The 19,621-nt window shown below is 42.2% G+C and overlaps 1 protein-coding gene across 12 annotated transcripts in view; it reads left to right on the top strand.

Moving 5' to 3' along the window:
- VPS13D (vacuolar protein sorting 13 homolog D) overlaps positions 1–19,621 on the top strand; it is a 245,422-nt gene that overhangs the window by 56,885 nt on the left and 168,916 nt on the right. For all 12 annotated transcript variants that reach the window (XR_011503621.1, XR_011503620.1, XR_011503622.1 and 9 more), the window contains 9 exons: positions 3,043–3,265; positions 5,778–5,988; positions 8,088–8,259; positions 8,444–8,556; positions 10,291–10,503; positions 13,928–14,193; positions 15,584–15,717; positions 17,944–18,099; positions 19,292–19,502. Coding sequence is in view for 8 of the 12 variants with exons in the window: in XM_070511027.1 (XP_070367128.1) it covers positions 3,043–3,265; positions 5,778–5,988; positions 8,088–8,259; positions 8,444–8,556; positions 10,291–10,503; positions 13,928–14,193; positions 15,584–15,717; positions 17,944–18,099; positions 19,292–19,502 (1,699 nt within the window). In the remaining 4 variants the exon portion in view is untranslated. The remainder of the gene's footprint in view (positions 1–3,042; positions 3,266–5,777; positions 5,989–8,087; positions 8,260–8,443; positions 8,557–10,290; positions 10,504–13,927; positions 14,194–15,583; positions 15,718–17,943; positions 18,100–19,291; positions 19,503–19,621) is intronic.

The raw sequence follows: 19,621 nt of genomic DNA, 5'->3' as shown, positions 1-19,621 counted from the left end.
TGTTTTACTTCTCACTCATCCATTTACTCACTATTACTAACCTAAATGTCCTGAACCGGACATATTGGATTCAGTGAGTGGGAATAGGTAAGGAGACGAGTGAAGATGAGAACCACGGGACCATGTTCATGTGTCGTGACCTTGGGCTCAGGACCGAGTAGGGGTGTTTGGATGAAGGGTTGGAGGGCAAGTTGTTCAAATATCACCTCACTTCCAGCGCTCATATAAACCAGTGTTAGGTGATGAGAGCAGAGGGTGAAACCAAAATAGCAGTTTCGCAGTGCAACAGGGAGAGCACGGCCAGGTTCATGGACGTGTCTTCAGAGGCGTGATGGTTGAGAACTCGCGCGTTTACCTTGCTGCAGGAAGCCCTCCTGTTGGGTAATAGGCCTTACTGCCAGATGCTGCTGTGAAAGCTGAGAAAGAAGCTTCTGCTTATGTATATTTCTTAAGATAGTAAAAGTAAAATCAGTCACCATCGTTTTTTCACAGTTGGCCTAGGAGAGAGCTAGTAACTTTGGTCTTAATGAAGAAGATCTGTTTTTATAGTTGAATGGTGAGCATTTTGCTGTTCACTGACTAGAATCTTAAAGAACATGACAGAAAGATCCCTTCATAAAAAGAAAGATTGGTAACTGCTTCTAAAGTTTTGTACTCACTTTTCCTGAGTAAGAGGTATTTATAATTAGTATGATTAGATATTAAGCAAAAGTATCAGCGCTTGCGTTTGCACGTGAACGATGTCCCCAGTGCCACCTCAGAATAGTGCGTCTTTGTCCCAGCTCTGCTGCCATTACTGCCCAAGGGAGAGTTGAATTCCTCCTTGGGAACCATTTTTTGAACCAATAGTAAGTTCTTTGTTATATATTTGTTTGTGGGAAATCTTTGTTTTGAGGCCTAAACTTTTTAGAAAGAGATCAGTTAGAGCCAAAGTGGGTGATCAAGTTCAATAATACCATTTTTGTTTCTCTGCTCTTCCTAAAAAGGTGAAAAACTGATTTTGTATATCAGATTTATCTATATGTGGGCTCATGAGCTGACTCTGAAGTTAGTCTCTAAAGAATTGCCAAAATATTTCAAGAAATTTTTGCAAAAGAGTTTCTATTTTGTTAAGTAAGCCAAATAACAGCACATAGTTTGTAGCATTTTAGTGAAAAAATTTCCCTGTATTTGTTTTCGAGGATTTGATTTTAAGTGGCAGTGCATACAAGGATCGCTTTTTCTTCAAGGTATAATATGCTTTTTTGCCTCCTGGTTATTCTGAAAATCCTTATGGGATTCAGCAGTCAATTCACACTCGTATACTTAAAGAAAATTTAAAATATCTTGTTGCTGAGGAAAGCCTGCTTATCACTTTTTTTTTTTGGTGAATCACTTCTGTGTAGAGAATTCCTTCTTAAGGTCCATTAAAAGCAATTTCTTTTTTTTTTTTTTTAGCTCTAGGTAGTAGTTTCTTGGTGATCTTACTTTGTTTCCTTAAATCCTGGAGAAGCCTTACCTGTTCTGCACCAGTGGTTGTTCTGTGGAATTCCATAAGGGCTGCTTGGAGTGTGTCGCTTGTAACGTGTTTGTAATCAGATAAACCTGTCTGTGAAGCTTACCTCTCTATGCGTACAGTCAAGCTCGGTTGGTCTAAGCCCAGATGAAGTGAATAATGCGTGTACCTTATTTGCATGTGTGAGGTTTGTCTGCCATGCGTTCCAGTGGTTAAAGAACAGGAAACAATCCTGAGCCCAAAGCTTGCACATGGGTTCTTTGCCTTTGAGTTCTGTGACTCCTGTGTGTTTAGAATTGTACGTAAATCCATGTCTTAATGAGCGCAGGTTTGAATTTTTACATAGGCTTTTCCTTTTATCTTTCTCAACTATAGCTTGTTCTTAAACCGTAATTTCTAAGTCAATCTTTCAAAAACTTTGAGTTAATCTCCTCAAGCCATTGATTTATTTAAACCAACTACAGAGAGGATGTAGAGAAGAATCAAATGAAAGAGCAACAAATACTCTTTAGAGTTTAAATAAACTAAGCAAGAGGGAAGGTTTCTAATGTTGGAATGCTTAAATAATAGCATTTACCTAGTAATTTGACTTGCAAAAAAATTGCAGAAATTAAGAACTGGTTTCTTTCACGGTTACATGTAATTACTACTCAAGATAACTGTGAAAGAGAGCAGTATTTTCATCTCCTTTTTAAATGCTGAGAGGAATAAACATACAAGGCGGTACTGTAGGGAAAACCGTCCTTCCCCTCCTCCAACTTGCTCTGAGAATGGATGGATTAAAACAAACCCATGATGGAGGGGCCACACAGATACGTAGCTCTGAGGCTTTGGTGAAGAGACCATGGGAAGTTTAAAAGTCAATTACTGAATCATTCTGGTGAAAAAGAGTTACCCCTGTTGAAATTAACTGAAAGTACATATGTAAGAAAAGTGTGTAGTATTTTCAATAGAATTATAGAATTTATTTTACTCTGGATTAGCCCTTAATTTTAATGTTCTTGAACAGAAACATAGTAGGAATGGCTGACTGCCTGTGTTTTCCATTTTGTTTTCATTTGCACAGTTACTGAGAGAGATGAGAAATGTAAACCCATGAGGGAGACTTCTAGAACGTGCAGACTCATTACCATAGTTGAGTTCCATTGGAGCCATATTGCTGTTAGATACATTTTCTTAGAACAATAGCCCCTCCCCTCCAGCCAAGCAACGTATATCATATGGCTGAGTGATTTGTTTTTGTTGCCTTTGAGCTAGATTAAACCACTGGCAATTAGCATTTTGACATGCGCTCTTAAGCCAAAGATAATATCTTCCTGCACAATTGCTATAGTTTTCAACAAGTATTGAATTATATGTAACATCTCTGCAAATAATTACATGTGGCATAAATGTCATGACCCTGTTACCCTTTTGTTGATGGGATCTGGGTGGTTGGGAAGTGCCCGGTGAGTCTTTGAAGAGCCCAGGGACTGGGATGGAACTTCCAGGATAGTAAAGATGTCACCTCCATTCCTGCCTTCTGTTTTTATTTTATTTCTTCCCAGGAATCTGTGCCTTCAGCTTCCCCAGCGGGTACGCCCAAACACAGTCTGAGGAAAACAACCAGTGCGGAGGAGCCGAAGGGGACCCATTCCCAGGGGCTATTCATGATGCCTCCTGCGGGAATGAGTCTAGGCAGCCTGAAGAGTGAGTTTGTGCCCAGCACCTCGACCAAGCAGCACAGGCAACAAGCCACACCCTCTGTCGGCCAGGTTTCCAGCAGTCCAGGTAAAGGAGGAGAAAGGAGCTACATAATGACGGCGGGGAAATTCATGAGGCCGGTGCGAGAACCTAAGGGGAGATGTAACCTGTACAAGCAGATGTCGACAAAGTGATAGCATTTCTTTAGTGATAATCTGATTTTGATACTGCTGTAGAAGGCTTAAGAATCTTAGGCTATGGATTTAGCATTAGACTTCTAAAGTAGGGTTGAATTAGCAAGACACAGTGTAAATAAAGAGATTTAGGTTGTCTAGTAGGACTTTTTTCTTAGAGATCAGGATGGTTGCCACCAGATGGTGACAGTATTACTAGAACAATTCCTGCATCCTTAGACACATCCTTGCAAGTCACTATCCAGACATTGTCCTTGCAAGTCACTATTTAATTCTAAAAAAACAACTCTTTTAAAAAATATTAATGTGAATTAGGTAACAACAGAAATACTCCGAGCAACAATTTTTAAAAGACGTGAACCATCCAGCCATTGGCGCTTTTCTCTAGAATTTAAGAATTAGTCATTCCAGATGAGAACCTGATTTGGGCCTTTTAGTTTTTAAATGTGTTCTGGATGGGTGATGGTGTGGACAAGTGAGGTGCTGCTCCATGGAGCTAGAGAGGGAGGCAGAATATGATTGGCCACAAAGATCAGTCCAATGTGGTTGGACTTTGAGAGCTGTGGGCCATGAGCTGCAGGAGGCCCAGTGTCTTGTTAGATAGACGTGAGGAGCAGTTCACTCCCTGCGGTGCCTTGTAGTGCTGGGTGACAGCACAGTGGTTTGTGGTTGCACTGATGGTGAAGTGGGCTTATCAGAATCATCATCATCACAGTAGCTGTTGAACTCTTACTACGTGCCAGGCATTGGGGCACATTCTTTACATAAATTATTGCGTTTTGTCCTCATAACACCCATATAGAGTTTTATTTTTATCCCCATTTTACAGATGAGACAAAGGTTTAGAGAGATTAAGTAAGTTAACTTGCCTGCTGTTGTGTACATAGTAAATGGCAGAGTTGGACTGTGAATTTAGGCAGTCTGACTCCAGAACCTGAATTCTTACCCTACATGCTGTTTGCTACCAGTCTGTAGACAGAACGCATGTAGAGCAGGGAGCAGGGTGCACACACAGTGCGCTGAATAAATGTCATCCTCTGTTACTCTTGTTACGATGACAATGGTACTTAGGAATAAGGCCAGCCTTACATGTAGGTGGATGCCTATAACAAGTGCTTTAGGATGTTTTATGGAAAACTCTCTTTCCTAACAATATTTCTCCTCCGGATTTGCCGTTTGTTTCTGGAATTCTTCTGTGATTAAGATTGGATAAAGGTAGTGGTTTTCAGCCTGCTTCTGTGTGTCCCTGGGATTCCGCGTTGGTGTCCTAGGGAGTCTCCGAAGCCTTTCATTCCCATCCCCCGCCCCCTTCTACCAGATCAGCTCCGCCTTTATCTATTTCACATATTATCAGTATAGCAAGAAGATCAAGAACTAGTTTATTTAATGCCTGGTTAATGCCAGGTGTTAGAATATTTTGTTCTCCTGTGTGTTAACATGCTGTTAGACATGGTTCCTGTGACCATGTGAATCATATGAGAAAGACATTAAGTCAGCATTTGAATATTGACGGATTAAGATAAATGTTACTGGAGAGACAGAATGGTGTAGGCCAAAAAAACAGAGAGGACCCAGGTGGGATTCAGAGGGGACAGTGACAACATAGGTAAGAGTGTTCACACAGTGAAGAGCTTGGCATTTTTGGGGAAACAAAGGCCCGTGACCCTGAGGCTTCATGAGCAAGGTGGAGAATGGCTAGAGATGAGGTTGGAAAAGTAGGCAGTGGGCTTATGCAGGGTCTTCCGGGGACTTAGGGGAGTTTTACAGAAAGAGCTTTGGATTAAACATGGCCATTAAAGTGTAGAAAGCAGGAGAATGTTATGGGCTCATTGATTTTTTTAAAGGATTACTGAGGTATGTGGTGGGCAGAGTGGTTTTTGGGGGCAGAATGGAACTACGTAGGTGTGTTGGAGGGGAGTTTATGGGGGTCTAGGCAAAAAGGAAGGTGGTTTGGATTAGATCAGTGGTAGTGGAAAGGTTACACATGGTATTTGTTTGGAAACAGAAGTTTACTGCTGGAAGATTTTGTAAACCTTTGGGTAGCATTATCTCTACACAAGACCTCTGTAGGATATCCTTGGGAGGGATGCATGCTACGTCATTTTAGTCATAAAGCCTTTAGCCTCAGTTAGAGTCCCAGGATGGTAGTGAGACACTGAAGGAATGTGGCACAGTATGTGCTTAGTGTGGAGGGGTGCCAGGAGGAAGTGTCCAGCACATGGAGTGTTGCATAGAGAGGCCTTGGTGCCAGCATGGAGACTTCTGGATGCCCAGTTTTCTGAAGCAGGCAGTTCTAAACATTTTCCAAAGACAGAATGAACCTTCTTTGACATTAGTTTTGTTCAGGGCCAGCCCTCTCTGGGTCCCGTTTTCTTCATCGTCTCTCTTTCCTTGGGTCCCTGTAGAAGACCATGTCTGCCTGCTGGATTGCATTGTTGTGGATCTACAAGACATGGACATCTTTGCTGCAGAGAGACGTCCACGAGAGTATTCTAAGGCCTCAGAAGACAACAGTGGAGACCTGATCTTTCCCTCCTATTTTGTACGACAGACAGGAGGAAGCCTCTTAACTGAGCCTTGTAGGCTGAAATTGCAAGTGGAAAGGAACTTGGACAAGTGAGTGTTTCGGATCCGAATAACTGTGTATTGTAAGTAGAATCTTAATAACTTGGAATTCAGTAAGGTAAGTCTATTAACGTAAGTCTGGAAGAGCATAGGTATTCGCTTATTTCTTCATCTATGAAACAAATGTTTGAGTCCTTACTGTGTACTAGACATGGCTCCTATGATGAAAGAAAAACTTCGGCCCTCACGGAGCTTACGTTTTGTTGAAGGATGTAGGAAGGTAAGGAGATGATTCTAATTTAGTGTTGGATTCGGTGTTATAAACCGTATGTGTAGGGTTGCAGCAGGTGCCTTGGAAACCAAGAGGAAGGGACGTGAATTTGGTGTGGATTTTGGTGGGGGTAGGGAGGTGGTGATGGCAGGGAAAGTATTTTGGAAGAAGTAACATGTGGATTATGTGTTGTGAAGACAGTAGATTCTGGACCTGCTATTGCTGTTTACCCTGGAGCTCCATTTCATCAGAGTAACTGTTTAGATGCAGTTTTGCCTATTTCACTCCATTAAGCAATCTGAAAGTACTCCATAAAGACTAATGAACTGACTGTAATTTACCTTTTAATTGGCCTCAGAACACATGCTGCTTATTTCTGTGGTTTAGAGCACTGCTTCAGTTGTCATTTGTTCCATATCTGGCTGGGAAGCTTCTTGAAAATAAATGTTCCTAGACCCTCCCTGAGACCACCAGAACCTGACTGTCCTTAACAGGGTCCTCTGCTGGTGCTTAGGCTTGCCTGGCCCATGTGCTGGACTGAGAGCTGCTGGCTAGTGTGTGATGTCTTTCAGTTGGGGCATTAATTTTGGAGGAAGCAGCAACATTTGCATCTCAACTCCAGGGAAAGCTGCGGTGTGGCTGTAAAGTCATGAAGGAGATCTTCATTCGTAGCATCTAGAGAAGCCATCTCCTTATTTGGATGGAGTATGGTTTTAATCCCTTTTCGGCCACTCCCTTTGCAGTTCTTGGGCTTTTGGTCAAGTCACTTGGTGTCACTTGTTCCTCTCTCTGTGGATTAATGATACGTTTAGCCGTTCTCGTTGGGTTTTTTGCATTTGATTCTTACTTGTGGTTCAAGTGCTCCCTGGCTGGTGTTCAGTTATGGTTGGCATGAGCTGTATTTGATTTTACTGGCTTTGCAGTCTTAAGAGGAGCTTCATTGTTTAGAAATCGAACACTTTGTTTTCTTTTCAAGTAACGCTTTCCAAAAAAAAAAAACTGTGCTTTGCTACTCTGCTTGTCTAAATGTTACCCACTTCTATCAGTGTTTATGTGCAGATGATTATACTCTGTTAGCCCAGGTGGAAGGTGGTAACTGAACACAAGGTACCCCATTAGCTTCTCACACCACGGAAACAGGAACCCAAGAGAACGCTTGGGAATCTTTTCCAGCTTTTCTTTGTTGATTGCGTCACTGGTCCTTTTTCTCTTTCTTGTATATACGTTTTTCTCTGTCGACAAAGTAACTTTTTATCTTCCTCTTCCACTTCACATCCTAACCCTCCGCTTTCTATACTCAGAGTGTAGTGTCTGCAGGACCCTGATGCTTACTGCACCCTTGGGGGAACAGAGTAGAGAAAAAGCTCTGCAGTGTTGGGATGAGGTGTATTACCTCCTAACCCTGGCGTCTTCACTTTACTTCTGCCGTCTCAGCTAAGACAAGTAACTGATTCAGATTTTATCCTAACGTCCCATCTGGGCTCAGCATGAGACACTGGTTTCTGCCGTTAGTTATCACTAAATCTGATGAGTTACAGAGCTTGTCACTGTGCTTTATTGCATTCCCAACTGTAATGCTTAAGCTATTTCTGAGTCTCATGAGATTTTTCCTTATTAATAGATTACTTAGTTAACTCAGATTTGGGGCCTTTGTAAATGTATATTTTGGGAGGAAAGGGACTTTTTGTAGCTGAAGCATGACGCTTAGTCGTACCAATTTGCTTCATGGGAGCCAGGTGAAACTTTTGTCTTTGGAAGTTTGAAATTAACTGGTTGATAATGTAGCTGGCACATTTGAGCTTTTACATTTGAACGTGGGCTGTGTCAATGTTGAGTTAGTGATTTGTTTGTGAAAGTGACCTTTTTTCTTTTTTCATAGAGAAATAAGTCATACTGTGCCAGACATATCTATCCATGGCAATCTCTCCTCAGTTCACTGCTCCCTGGACTTGTACAAATACAAGCTGATCCGTGGTTTGTTAGAGAACAACCTTGGAGAACCCATAGAGGAATTTATGCGGCCTTATGATCTGCAAGATCCGAGAATTCACGTGAGATCTTAACGTTCTTCCCTAACTCTCATAGTCTCAGTTGGTGGCCACTCTGTGTATAAATTCCTCAAATTCACCTGGGGAAAGAAGATGGAACAACAAGCAGATTGGATTTCTTGACATATTAACTCCATTTTTAGGTTGGCATCATCAGCAGTAGATTGATTGCGTTTTCCCTTTGCAGACTATTCTGAGTGGAGAGGTGTACACGTGCATGTGTTTCCTCATTGATATGGTGAATGTAAGTCTGGAGCTGAAAGACCCAAAAGGAAAAGAAGGCGCTGGGTCCCTGGCCAGGTGTGGCTTTAATTGTATTCTTTTACAGTTATGGCAATACAAATAATACACATATTTTGCTTTAGCATAGAGTGGAAGTTACACAGTGGTGGTTCATGGCTGAATGTGGTCTGCAGAGTGCTTTCTGGTTGGTCTACACAGTGCTTTTTAAAAGTTTAAATTCATTGCTGTATCAGTCAAGAAAGCTGAGGTTATGCTGTCGTAACCAGCACTCCAAAATAGCAGTGACTTAGAACAGCAAAGGGATTTTTCTCTTCATGCCGTGTGTCCATTGTGGGTCTCGGGCTGCTCTGCTTACTGTAGTCACTCCAGCATCTTGGTGTGCCAGTGAGAAAAACAAGAACTCTGCAGTGGTCTCGAGCGGCAGTTAAATGCTCTGCAAACCTCAGGGGGCCAGAACGTGGCCCCACGCAAGCACAGAGGAATCGGGAAGTACAGTCTTACCATGTGTCTGCGTAGAGAGAGACTAAAAACTAGCTGGTGAGTGGCACTGATGACTACTTCACTGGCCAACATTCAAAAATTGTGGGATTTCACGTAAAAAGTTTGGGTTTCAGCTTCTTTTGAAAAATTGGGAAGTTTGGCAGTACTGGGCCCATGTTCTCCCTTGGAAGCACCTGGAAGCTGAGTAGCAACTTGGGCTGCCTTACACAGGGCATGTGCTTACCTAGCAATTCTCTTGTTTATATCATTTGCTTGATCAGTGTAGACCAGGAATTTGTGATTACTGGTATAGAACCTTCAAGAGTGTATTGTGTTTTCACACTTGATAACCTTTCAATTTCATCTCCTGACAGTCATGTAAGGTTGGGTAGGTATTACTCCTATTTTCCAGATAAGAGTTTTTGATTAGCATGACATCATATGGCTGGAAAAGTAATTCGACATTTGAAAACAGGATTTCAAGGGTAATAATTTCCCCACGAAGCACTCTGTCTTTTGTTTTGTCTTTTCCTTCAAAGTCCATCCTGGTCTGTACCTAACTCAGCTAATGAGAATATGATATAGTAAAGCTGGCTCCCAGACTGATTGTCTTGTAAGCCAGCAACTTTTTCTGATGACTGGCTGTGCCCTCAGTTTTTTCCAGTACAGAGCAATTCTGTACAGATTGTCATGATGGTAGTTATGAATTCATATGAATTATGAATTAGTGAGTAATTATGAATTGCTCATTGCCGCTTTCTCTGTTACTAAGGAAAAAAAGGCAGTCCCAAATGCATTTCCTGCTGGTGGATCAGTTATATTATTTCGCTAAGTGAAGAGTCTCATTTGTTCTGGTTGTTCCCAGTAAGGTAGAGTGGTCTTATGTAAAAGTTCAGCCGGCTCTGGAGAGAGGGTCCTCCAGTCAGGCCAGGAGTTGACGGACGAAGGTCTAGAGGGACCTTTGGCATCCCGTGGGGATTATTACAGACATACAGCCTTCTTAGACTTGAGGTGAGAAGTGAGAATGCTACTGAACCAAGAATACAATAAATATGTGGTATTGTTATTCCTGTGGTACATGAAGTTCCCATGGAGAAGATTAGCTCTTTGGCAATGGAAAGCGAGAGACAGGGCACGATGACACTAAATCCATTTTGAGGAGTCTGCTAACAAAATCAATGAAAGGTCTCAGTGCAAGTTATCTTCCTTCGTAGAACTTAGGTATAGTTATAATTTTGTTCTTTTATCTTGGACTTACATAATTTTGTAAAATAGAAGAGCTTAACCTCTCGTCTGTTTTCTCCCTTTTAGGTTTGACTTCAAGAAATGTAAACTGCTCTATGAGAGCTTTTCCAACCAAACCAAGTCCGTTAACTTGGTTTCCCATTCCATGATGGCTTTTGACACGCGCTATGCTGGGCAGAAGACCAGTCCTGGCGTGACAAACGTATTCAGCTGTGTCTTTCAGCCCTCCAAGAACAGCGGCACTACCCAAGGATCCATTCAGATCGAGCTGCATTTCAGGTGGCACATCCTTACCCAGACTTGGCCTTTCTTTTTTTTTCCTTTCTTTCTACTTTTTCTCCCCAAATGCCCCCAGCACATAGTTGTATATTTCAGTTGTGGGTCCCTTTAGTTGTGGCATGAGGGACGCCGCCTCATCATGGCCTGACGAGTAGTGCCATGTCCGTACCCAGGATCCAAACCAGCAAAACCCTGGGCCGCCGCAGCAGAGCGCGTAAACTTAACCACTCGGCCACGGGGCCGGCCCCATGACTTTGCCTTTCTTTATCAAGACCTTTCCTTTTGTGGGCCAAGTCCATGTCGCTTTAGAACATCAAAGGACTGAGGAATCACTGAAAAGATAAACAGATGATGGCATATCAGTGTGGTGTACTCTACTGTACTTAGTGTTCCTGTAACCCCGCAGTTTCTTTTGTTGGCCAAAAGATGTCTCTGTTGCCTTAAAAAAAAATAAAAGTAGTTCAGAATTAAACCAGATCCTTAAAGTCAACCTCGCTGTAAGCTGTGGGGCGTTTTAATATGCAAAGTGACTTGGGAAAGGAAGAAATGATACTGTTTAAGGAGGAAAAAAGGCTTTTGGCCTATACAAATAATAGAAGGGAAGGTGGTTTTGACTTGCGTTACCCATTTATCTATCCAAGTCTTGCCGACTCGTAGGGCGGAGATAATAATTAAACAAGGTAATTCTGGCATGCTGCTAGGCACAGATGGTAGCTGTTACTATTATTCCTGATGGAGCTTGTGTTATTTTATGATACACTGCTGTAAGATTTTATGACTGAGCATAGACCTGAAAAAGTCTGATCTGAAGAAATCCTTCAATGCAAATCCAAAAGGAGACCTTTGGAACCAATGTCAATTTCATTCTAGTAGTGTGTAATGTCATCAGATATGTTGTAAATATAAACCAGTAAGTAAAAAGGCTGGGAAAAACTTCTTGCTTATGCAAAAAAAGGAAAAAAAATTGTCAAGATTATTCTTATGTTTATATGTTTAAATATGCCTGACATTTCAATGTCCTGTTCAGTGAATTTTTCAGTCTTGAGATTTTTTTTTAGGGAGAAGTCACGGTCTCCCATACGCCTTTAGGAAGTCTAGCAAAGTAGACATTTAATGTTTGTGTGAACTTTTTCAAAGTTCAGTAATAGGAATGCTAGTCCCCTCTTACCGAGCCCTACCATGAGCCAGGCACTTACCGACCCTTAATTCTCACAAGTCTGCAAAGTGGGTGACTTCTTTCCCATTTTACAGAGGCAGAAGTAGAAGCTTGGAGGGGGTTAAGTAACTCTTAAAGTCACGCAGCTAGTAAGTGGAGAAGTAATCGGAACTCAGACCTGGGCGTCTGACTTCAAAGCCTGTGTCCCTTCCAGCAGGCTTCAAGCCCGCCGTGGCTCTACGTTCTCGCTTCTCGCTGCTCGCAGTGGGCGGGTTGCAGGCAGATGATAAGCTGGCTGTGATTCGCAGCTTCTTTGTTTGAAGATGATGTTTATTTGAGCAGGAGGCTTGGATATATTTGTTCCATCTGCAGAACAATTTCTTTTGGGGTTTGCTTTATTGTTATTGATCTGGCTTCCTGAACTATCAGCTAGTTGTCCCACCTATCATATTTTTCATATATAAGCAGCCTGGAAATATTATTCTGTTGATAGACTAAAGGTATATAATTTCTTGGAGTCAAATAATAAAGTCTTACCTTGGCTCTGGCTAACAGAAATATCATTGTTAGTGAGAGGGTTGAAATGTTCTCTTGATTGGAGCTTTTGAACGCTTTCTGTGTCTCAAGAAGAATTGCTCTTCTGTTGGGATTTGTGTGTCAAATATAAATCACTTCACAGTGTTTAAAGGCTTGAAATATTTTCCAGAAAAGGGATCAGACTCACTTTGACTTTCCAGTTAGTGCATAGCTCTGACGATCTGTGTTCAAAATGGGGTGGAAAAATTTTACTGAGGACAACATTTTTTCTCTATTACAAAAGGCTAAAGTGTTTCTGTGAAAAATGCCGTGTCTGTATGAAGGAGACATGCATCATTGTGTCCTTTTTCTAGAGGCAGTGAGCCAGGTTTAGGAGAAACACGAGAGACCAGCCTTAAAAATATCTCCAAATCAGCTTTTCCTGAATAGAAGCCCCTTTTAGGGGAGGAACCAGGTACATGTGGTAGCTAGAGCCCTAGAGTCGCTTTTAGGCTCACAGAACAGAGTTCAACCCGGAAACCTTCTTAGAGGTGTTCCTAGCCCATTTTTCCTCTGTCCTCCCCATCTCTCCCACTAATGTACTGATAGGGCCTGGATAAGCCCCTGAGCACACCATGGTTTGAGGCCAGGCCTAAGAGTCCTGCTTGGATACTGGGGGCTACAAAACTAATATTCTCTCTCTCCAACTCCACTTCTAGGGTGCTTGGGGATAATACCCACAGTAAACGTCATCTTATTTGTCCTCCTCCTCAGGTTAAAAGATCTGGGCTCTCAGGTCAGTTCCAGCTAGAGAAACCTTCTAGTATGTAAATTTGGTGTTTATAAAGAAGTTTGATCCTAGACATCAAAGTGTTCCTCACTGTCTTGAAATAGCCCCTAGAGAAGGGAACTGACATTTGTCAAACCCCTGCTGTGTGCCTGGTGCTTTGTCTCTTACAGTATTAATGTTTTTTATTTTGTAAGTGAGGGATCAGGCTCAGAGGAGGTAGGTGACTTTCCTAAGTTAACACAATTTGTAAGTGACAGGTTTAAGCCTGTGCTCTTTCTACTACAGCAGGGTTTCTCAGCCTCAGTACTACTGACATTTTGGGTTAGATAATTCCTAGTTGTGGGGGCTGTCCTGTGCGTTGTGGGATGTTCGGCAGCATTCCTGGCTTCTACCCACTAGATGCCAGTAGAACCCCCTCCCCCTACCCAGTTGTGACAATCAAAAATGTCTCCAGATATTGCCAAATGTCCCCTGTGGAGCAAATATCACCCGTGGTTGAGAACACTGGACTATACTATACTGTTTTCTTAGGGCCTATTCCTCCTTGTTTAAAAATATGATTATAGGGGCCGACCCCGTGGCTGAGCAGTGAAGTTCACACGCTCTGCTTTGGTGGCCCAGGGTTTCATCGGTTTGAATCCTGGGCGTGGACATGGCACCGCTCATCAGGCCATGCTGAGCCGGCGTCCCACATAGCACAACCAGAAGGGCCTACAGCTAAAATAGATACAACTATGTACTGGGAGGCTTTGGGGAGAAGAAGAAGAAACAAATATGATTACCTTTTGAAAACTGAATGTTTTGTTAAAACTAGTGGCCACAGTTTATTGATACTCAAAGCAGTCAGTTTAGAAAATACTGGAATACCACCTGCCCACACTGAGTAATACATTTGCAAGCCAATAAAATATCGTATTTCTCTTTTCTTATTTTATTTTATTTTTTGATTTTCTTTCTTGTAGATCTACGAAGGATTCCTCCTGTTTTACGGTCGTTCTCAACAATCTCCGTGTGTTTCTCATATTTGACTGGCTGCTGTTAGTCCATGATTTTCTCCACACTCCCAGTGACATGAAGAAACAAGCTAATGTTACTCCTTCTCGCCACCGTAACTCTAGCAGCGAATCTGCTATAGTTCCCAAAACTGTGAAAAGTGGAGTAGTTACCAAGCGGTCTTCTCTTCCTGTGTCCACTGAAAGGCACCTGGAGGTCAAGGTCAATGTAACAGGTGAGTATATGTAGGTGTAAATCACTAATTCTTAGTTTGGATATTAGGCTCGATATGTGTCTTATAGGATAACTTTTCTCTTGCCTCTCTCTTTTGACATGAGCACCTACACATTTGCATCTTTTACAGACCAAAGAGTGTCGAAGTTCTTGACCTCTATTTTCAGATGTGAGCTACCTGGCCCACACTGAAGGCTGCAGGGTCTCTTGTCCCTCCCCTCTGCCTGCCTAATGTGCATGCCCAGCCTGAGCACTCGCCGGGGCAGTGGTCTTTTTACCCAGTGTTAAATCTGGCTTCAATTTTCTGTTTGAGCTTTAGGGCCCCAACAGATGGGGCTTATTGAGTTTAGGCAAATTTGGTATGTGAAAATCTCAGTTTAGAAAGTAAATAAGTGAGGAGATTGTTATTTTCTTTAGAAAAAGGATATTTTCCTTGACAAACAGATTTACTATGGTTTTTTGTTGTTGTTTTTTTTTTTTTGAGGAAGATTAGCCCTGAGCTAACATCTGCTGCCAATCCTCCTCTTTTTGCCGAGGAAGACTGGCCCTGAGCTAACCTCCGTGCCCATCTTCCTCTGCTTTATATGTGGGACACCTACCACAGCATGACTTGCCAAGAGGTGCCATGTCCGCACCCGGGATCCAAACCGGCGAACCCCGGGCCACTGAAGCAGAACGTGCGCACTTAACCGCTGCGCCACCAGGCCGGCCCCAGTATGGTTTTGTTTTAACTAATGAGCACTTCAGTCCGTCTGACTGTGTTTGTGTATTGTTATATTTGTGATATACCCTATCTGCTGCTCAATGGTTTGGAAGAAGTTGGCTAGCACGACGCATTTTAAATGGATTAGGTTCAAAAATTCAAACTATACATGGCTTTTGATGAAAACACAGTGCATAAAGCAAAGTAAATTTGCCATATATAGATGAATAGAAAACTGTTTGCATTACTAATTTTTTAAAAATCTACATTCTTTGTCAATAACTTGAGTAGCCACATAGATGGCGTAGTGCCTTGTGCTGCCTGACCAACATTAGTGTGTGCATCTCCTTCCTGGGACTTTAAAGCAGCTCGTCCCTGGAGAGGGGTGATTTCCTGGGCTTCTGAATCTCTGTGAGACCTCCCGGGAGACCGAGCTTAGAGATAGATTTTAAAGAGAGAAGCGGCATTCTTGTCTTGGCCTGTGCGGTGCTCCGCTGGCTCAGCTGTGCCTGGCCGGATACAGAGAATTTGCTCAGGATGACAGTGAAGCTGAATATCAGCAGACATCCCGGAGAACAGATCTGACTGTTAACGTCCTCCTTGGTGGACGTGTGCTGCCTAGCTTGTGGCAGCCTGGTGCTTCCCAGCTTCCCAGCTTTGGCGTGGCTGACAATGCTGTCCTTTCCAGGCACGGAGTTTGTGGTCGTGGAGGATGTGTCCTGCTTTGATACCAATGCCATTATTCTCAAAGGCACCACAGTGCTCACCTATAAGCCCCGATTTGTTGATCGCCCCTTTTCAGGAAGTTTGTTTGGCATTGAGGTAAGAAGTCTGTGTGTTGATCAAAACACTGCATGTTTGGCTCTAGAGAAAAGCATCTGGAAGAGGATTTTACCTCTTAAACTTCCACTGGAGGAGAGAATTACTGGAACTGGAGGGCCCTCGCCCCTCCTCTTGGTTTTCTCCTCAGATCTACCAGGATGTTCTAATGTGAGTTCAGCCCTCCCGTGTCAGGCGGTACATGTGCTGGGGGGCTTTACCTCGTTCTCTTCCACCCTCCCCGCCTCAAGAAGTTCAAGGAGACTCTTCTGGCGCCCAAGACCCTGTCTGGCTCCTGTGTCCTCTAGTTCTGCATGTCTAGCCCTTGGCAAATTTGTGAAGGGGAGGACGTGGCCCTCATTCCCCTGCGTCCTTTTCCCCACAGGGAGTGCTTGTCCCTGTGAAGAGCTGGGGCTCTGTGGTCATGGAAACTTGTTTATAAAAGGTGTAAGGATTTAATGTGGTATTCTTTTAGGAATATCTGATCTACAGAAGGGCACCTTGAAAGTGTCTGCATCAAAGAGTGAGTTGCTAATAGTGGTGACTTAGGCTCTGATTTAATCTCCCGAAGGAGGGAATTTGCACTGGGGTGGCCCTTGTAGCCTGACCGTTACATTATACAATTTTAAGCAAGAACTGCTCTGCTCTCTTTAAGCTAGGGGTTGTGGAGACAGGAGGAGAAGCGAGGCAGATTATTATCTCCATCAAGTGTTCTTAATTCACTGATCTCAGCGAACATTCCTCTTGTTATAACATTAGCATATTTGGTCAGAGTTACTCATCATTTCCTTTCCCTTTACGACTGAACTTTTCATGCCCTGTTCTTTCCAGTGGTATTTCAGAGGTTGAATGAACAAAACTTATTTTCACTGTCAGCAGCATATGGTACTTTTTTTTTCTGGTCAGATGTGGCTGAATAAAACCTGTGGTGATTTCACGTCTTGACCAATTTTTTCTCATATGTAGAGAAACCTCAGTGTGGGAGGAAGGATTTATGTGCTGGTGGGATGTGAGTTGATTATGAAATTGTAGTTCGTCTGCTTCCCAAGCCACCACAAGACCAGCTTTGAATGGAAAATCTTGGTGATTGATTAATGAACTGTCAGGTACAATTGGGTTTTGTGTAGCAGAAGCCCCTAAAGGAAAAAGGAAAATGAAACTTTCCTGCTCCAAAGTCTTAGAAAAACTACTTGGAAAAATATTTGAGATTCCTGGAAACTGCTTTCAGGCTTGTTATTTAGGTAGCACAATTGGATCTGAATTTTAAGACCTCTTTGATATATCATTGGGGGAGAATTTAGAGAGAAGGCAAAATGAGTTAATTTTGAATGTAGCAAAGGACCTTCCTGTCACGTGCTTTCAGTAGCACTAGAAAATGCCAAAAAAGGAAGGAGCAAGGGAGACCAAAACGAATGCTTTCTACTTTCCTCTTTGCTCTTCTTGAGCACACAAGATAATTTGGTCCCCGAATGGGAACCCTCCCTCCTTTCTCTCTCCCCATAGATATATTTATCTTTAAACTTGTTACTAGAGAACTTTTCAAACATCTATGAAGTAAACAAAAGAATATAATGAACTCCTATGTACCTAGCACCCAGCTTCAATAATTAATTTATTTTCAATTATGAAAGTAGCAATATATTACATAAAATTGGGGGAGGGGAGGGAAAAATCACTATCCTACTGTACATAATCTCTGCTGACATTTTGATGTGTTTCTTTCCTTGAAGTCATGCATAGTAGTATTTTGATTGGGCTGCTTTTTTACATATCTATGTTGTACCTATCTTCCTACATTCCATATGGTTTTTTTAAGTTGCTTTTAAATGGCTGCAAAATATTCCGTTGAGTAGATGTGATATAACCTTGGTTTGCTCTTCATTTTTTATTAACTATTAAATAATGGTTCAGTGAATGTTTCTGTATTTTGCATTATTTCCTTAGGTTAGTTTTTAGAAAGAGTAGGATTATGGGATCAAAGGGTGTGTGACGTTTAGGCCTTTTGTTCTGTATTGCGAAGCTACGTTTCACACGGTGAACCACTGTACATGCTCTTGGCAGCGGGTGAGAGTACCAGCCTCACTCGTCACAGTGTTTATTTCAGCCATTGTTGTGGCTTTCGTGATAATACAGAGCTGATTGTGTCTGAGATAGTCTCTCTTTCTGTTGATGTTAGACTCATCTTCAGTCAAGATGTGAATTCTTGCCATCTTGCGTTTTATTCTATAGGTATTTTCATGCCGACTAGGGAATGAGCACGATACAGCTCTCTCCATTGTTGATCCGGTACAAATTCAAGTGGAGCTGGTGGGCAATTCTTCTTATCAGAATGGTTCGGGATTGATGGATGCGTTCAATAGTGAAGATTTTCCACCTGTCTTAGAGGTAATGATGAAAAGCTGTATAACACATTCATACTCTCCCAAACACGTTCCTGTGCGTGAACTACTATCGACTCTGCTGAGCCCACCATTTGTTCCTTTAGCAAATATGAGATAAAAATGACATTGTCTCTGTCCTAGAAGACCTTGCAGTGTTGTGGAGGATAAAACACCTTCTAATTGTCTGGTGTTACTTGAAGTTCTATAAAAGGTCATAGAGAGCAGAACTCAACGTAGGTAGGAAGATTGATTGTGAGTGGAACTCAGGGTAAGGTGAGTCTGAGCCCAGGGGTGTGTGGGATGTAAGCAGGCGGAGCAGGAGAGCATTCCACTTCAGAAGGCGCCAGAGTCAGGGGTGGACATGGCCCAGCAGACCTGAGACGTAGGAAGGTCTCACTAGAACAAAGAGGTATGTAGGGAAGTGAGGAGGATGGAAGGCGAAACAAGGGAAGGCGGAGTCAGGCAACGACGGCTTAAGAATTTGGTGTTTTATTTCTCTGGTAGAGGGGGAATGATGCAGCAATTCATTTGAACCAGAGAGATTGAAAGAGAGAAAAGCTATTCTGATTTTTGGCCTTTGAAAACATTAAAAATAAGTAAATAAATGAAGCACCATTCCCAGACATTCAAACAGTCATCTCATTTTTAAAGTGGTCCAGGCTGGGTGTCTGTACAGCTTTTACCAATGGTAGCGCTATTGCTAATCTCTGAGGAAGACTGGATTTTTGGAAATATTAGTGTGAAGCTTGACTCATTTAAGGTTATGTTTGAATAAAGAAAAGATAAATTTAGTTGGTCAGTTTGTCTCGGAGATTTAAAAAATTAAATAGATCAAAGCAAAATAGATAAACGAAATGTTGCTACTGGGTCATCATTTTCCCCCAGAGCCATTATTTGCTCCTCTGCTTAAATGATTAATATACTTGTATAAAAATCATCCCACTGAAATATTAATTCTAGTGCTCTTCCTAGCTTAGTATTTTTTCTTTTGTGCAGTTTTGTGAACATTTGACCTCATAGCTGAGACATTTTGCCTTATCGCTATTAGTGCTTAATTTTTAAATCTTCCCGGTCTTCAAAATGAGTGTAGTGTCTGTTGGACTTCTAGAACTTGTGTTAGGAATTATACCTTTTAAGAGATGTGGACACAAAACCAAATGCAACTTTGAAAACTGCCACCTTTTTGATTTCGCTAGATTCAGTTACAAGCTCTGGATATCAGACTCTCCTATAATGATGTTCAGCTGTTTCTTGCCATTGCAAAATCCATCCCAGAGCAAGCCAACCCTGCAGCACCGGGCGCCGCGGCCTGGGAGGCCGGTGCTGGGGGCAGCTACCCTCCGGGTGCGGCTCGAGTTGGAGAGGAAGTCAAAGAAGGGACCAGACATACCTTAGATCCTATCTTGGGTAGGTGTTCAACTATAAAACCCACTCAGTCTGCTAATAACTCTCCTTCTTTTTAACTTTTAAGATTTTCTTTTGCACAATTAAATTGTTCAGGGTATAATTGTATGTCATTAAGTATA

This window comes from Equus asinus, chromosome 5 (genome assembly GCF_041296235.1).
Source record: "Equus asinus isolate D_3611 breed Donkey chromosome 5, EquAss-T2T_v2, whole genome shotgun sequence".
In the NCBI taxonomy this organism is placed as follows: domain Eukaryota; kingdom Metazoa; phylum Chordata; class Mammalia; order Perissodactyla; family Equidae; genus Equus; species Equus asinus.
Note: the sequence above shows the minus strand (reverse complement) of the source record. Positions and strands in the feature narration are given on the sequence as shown.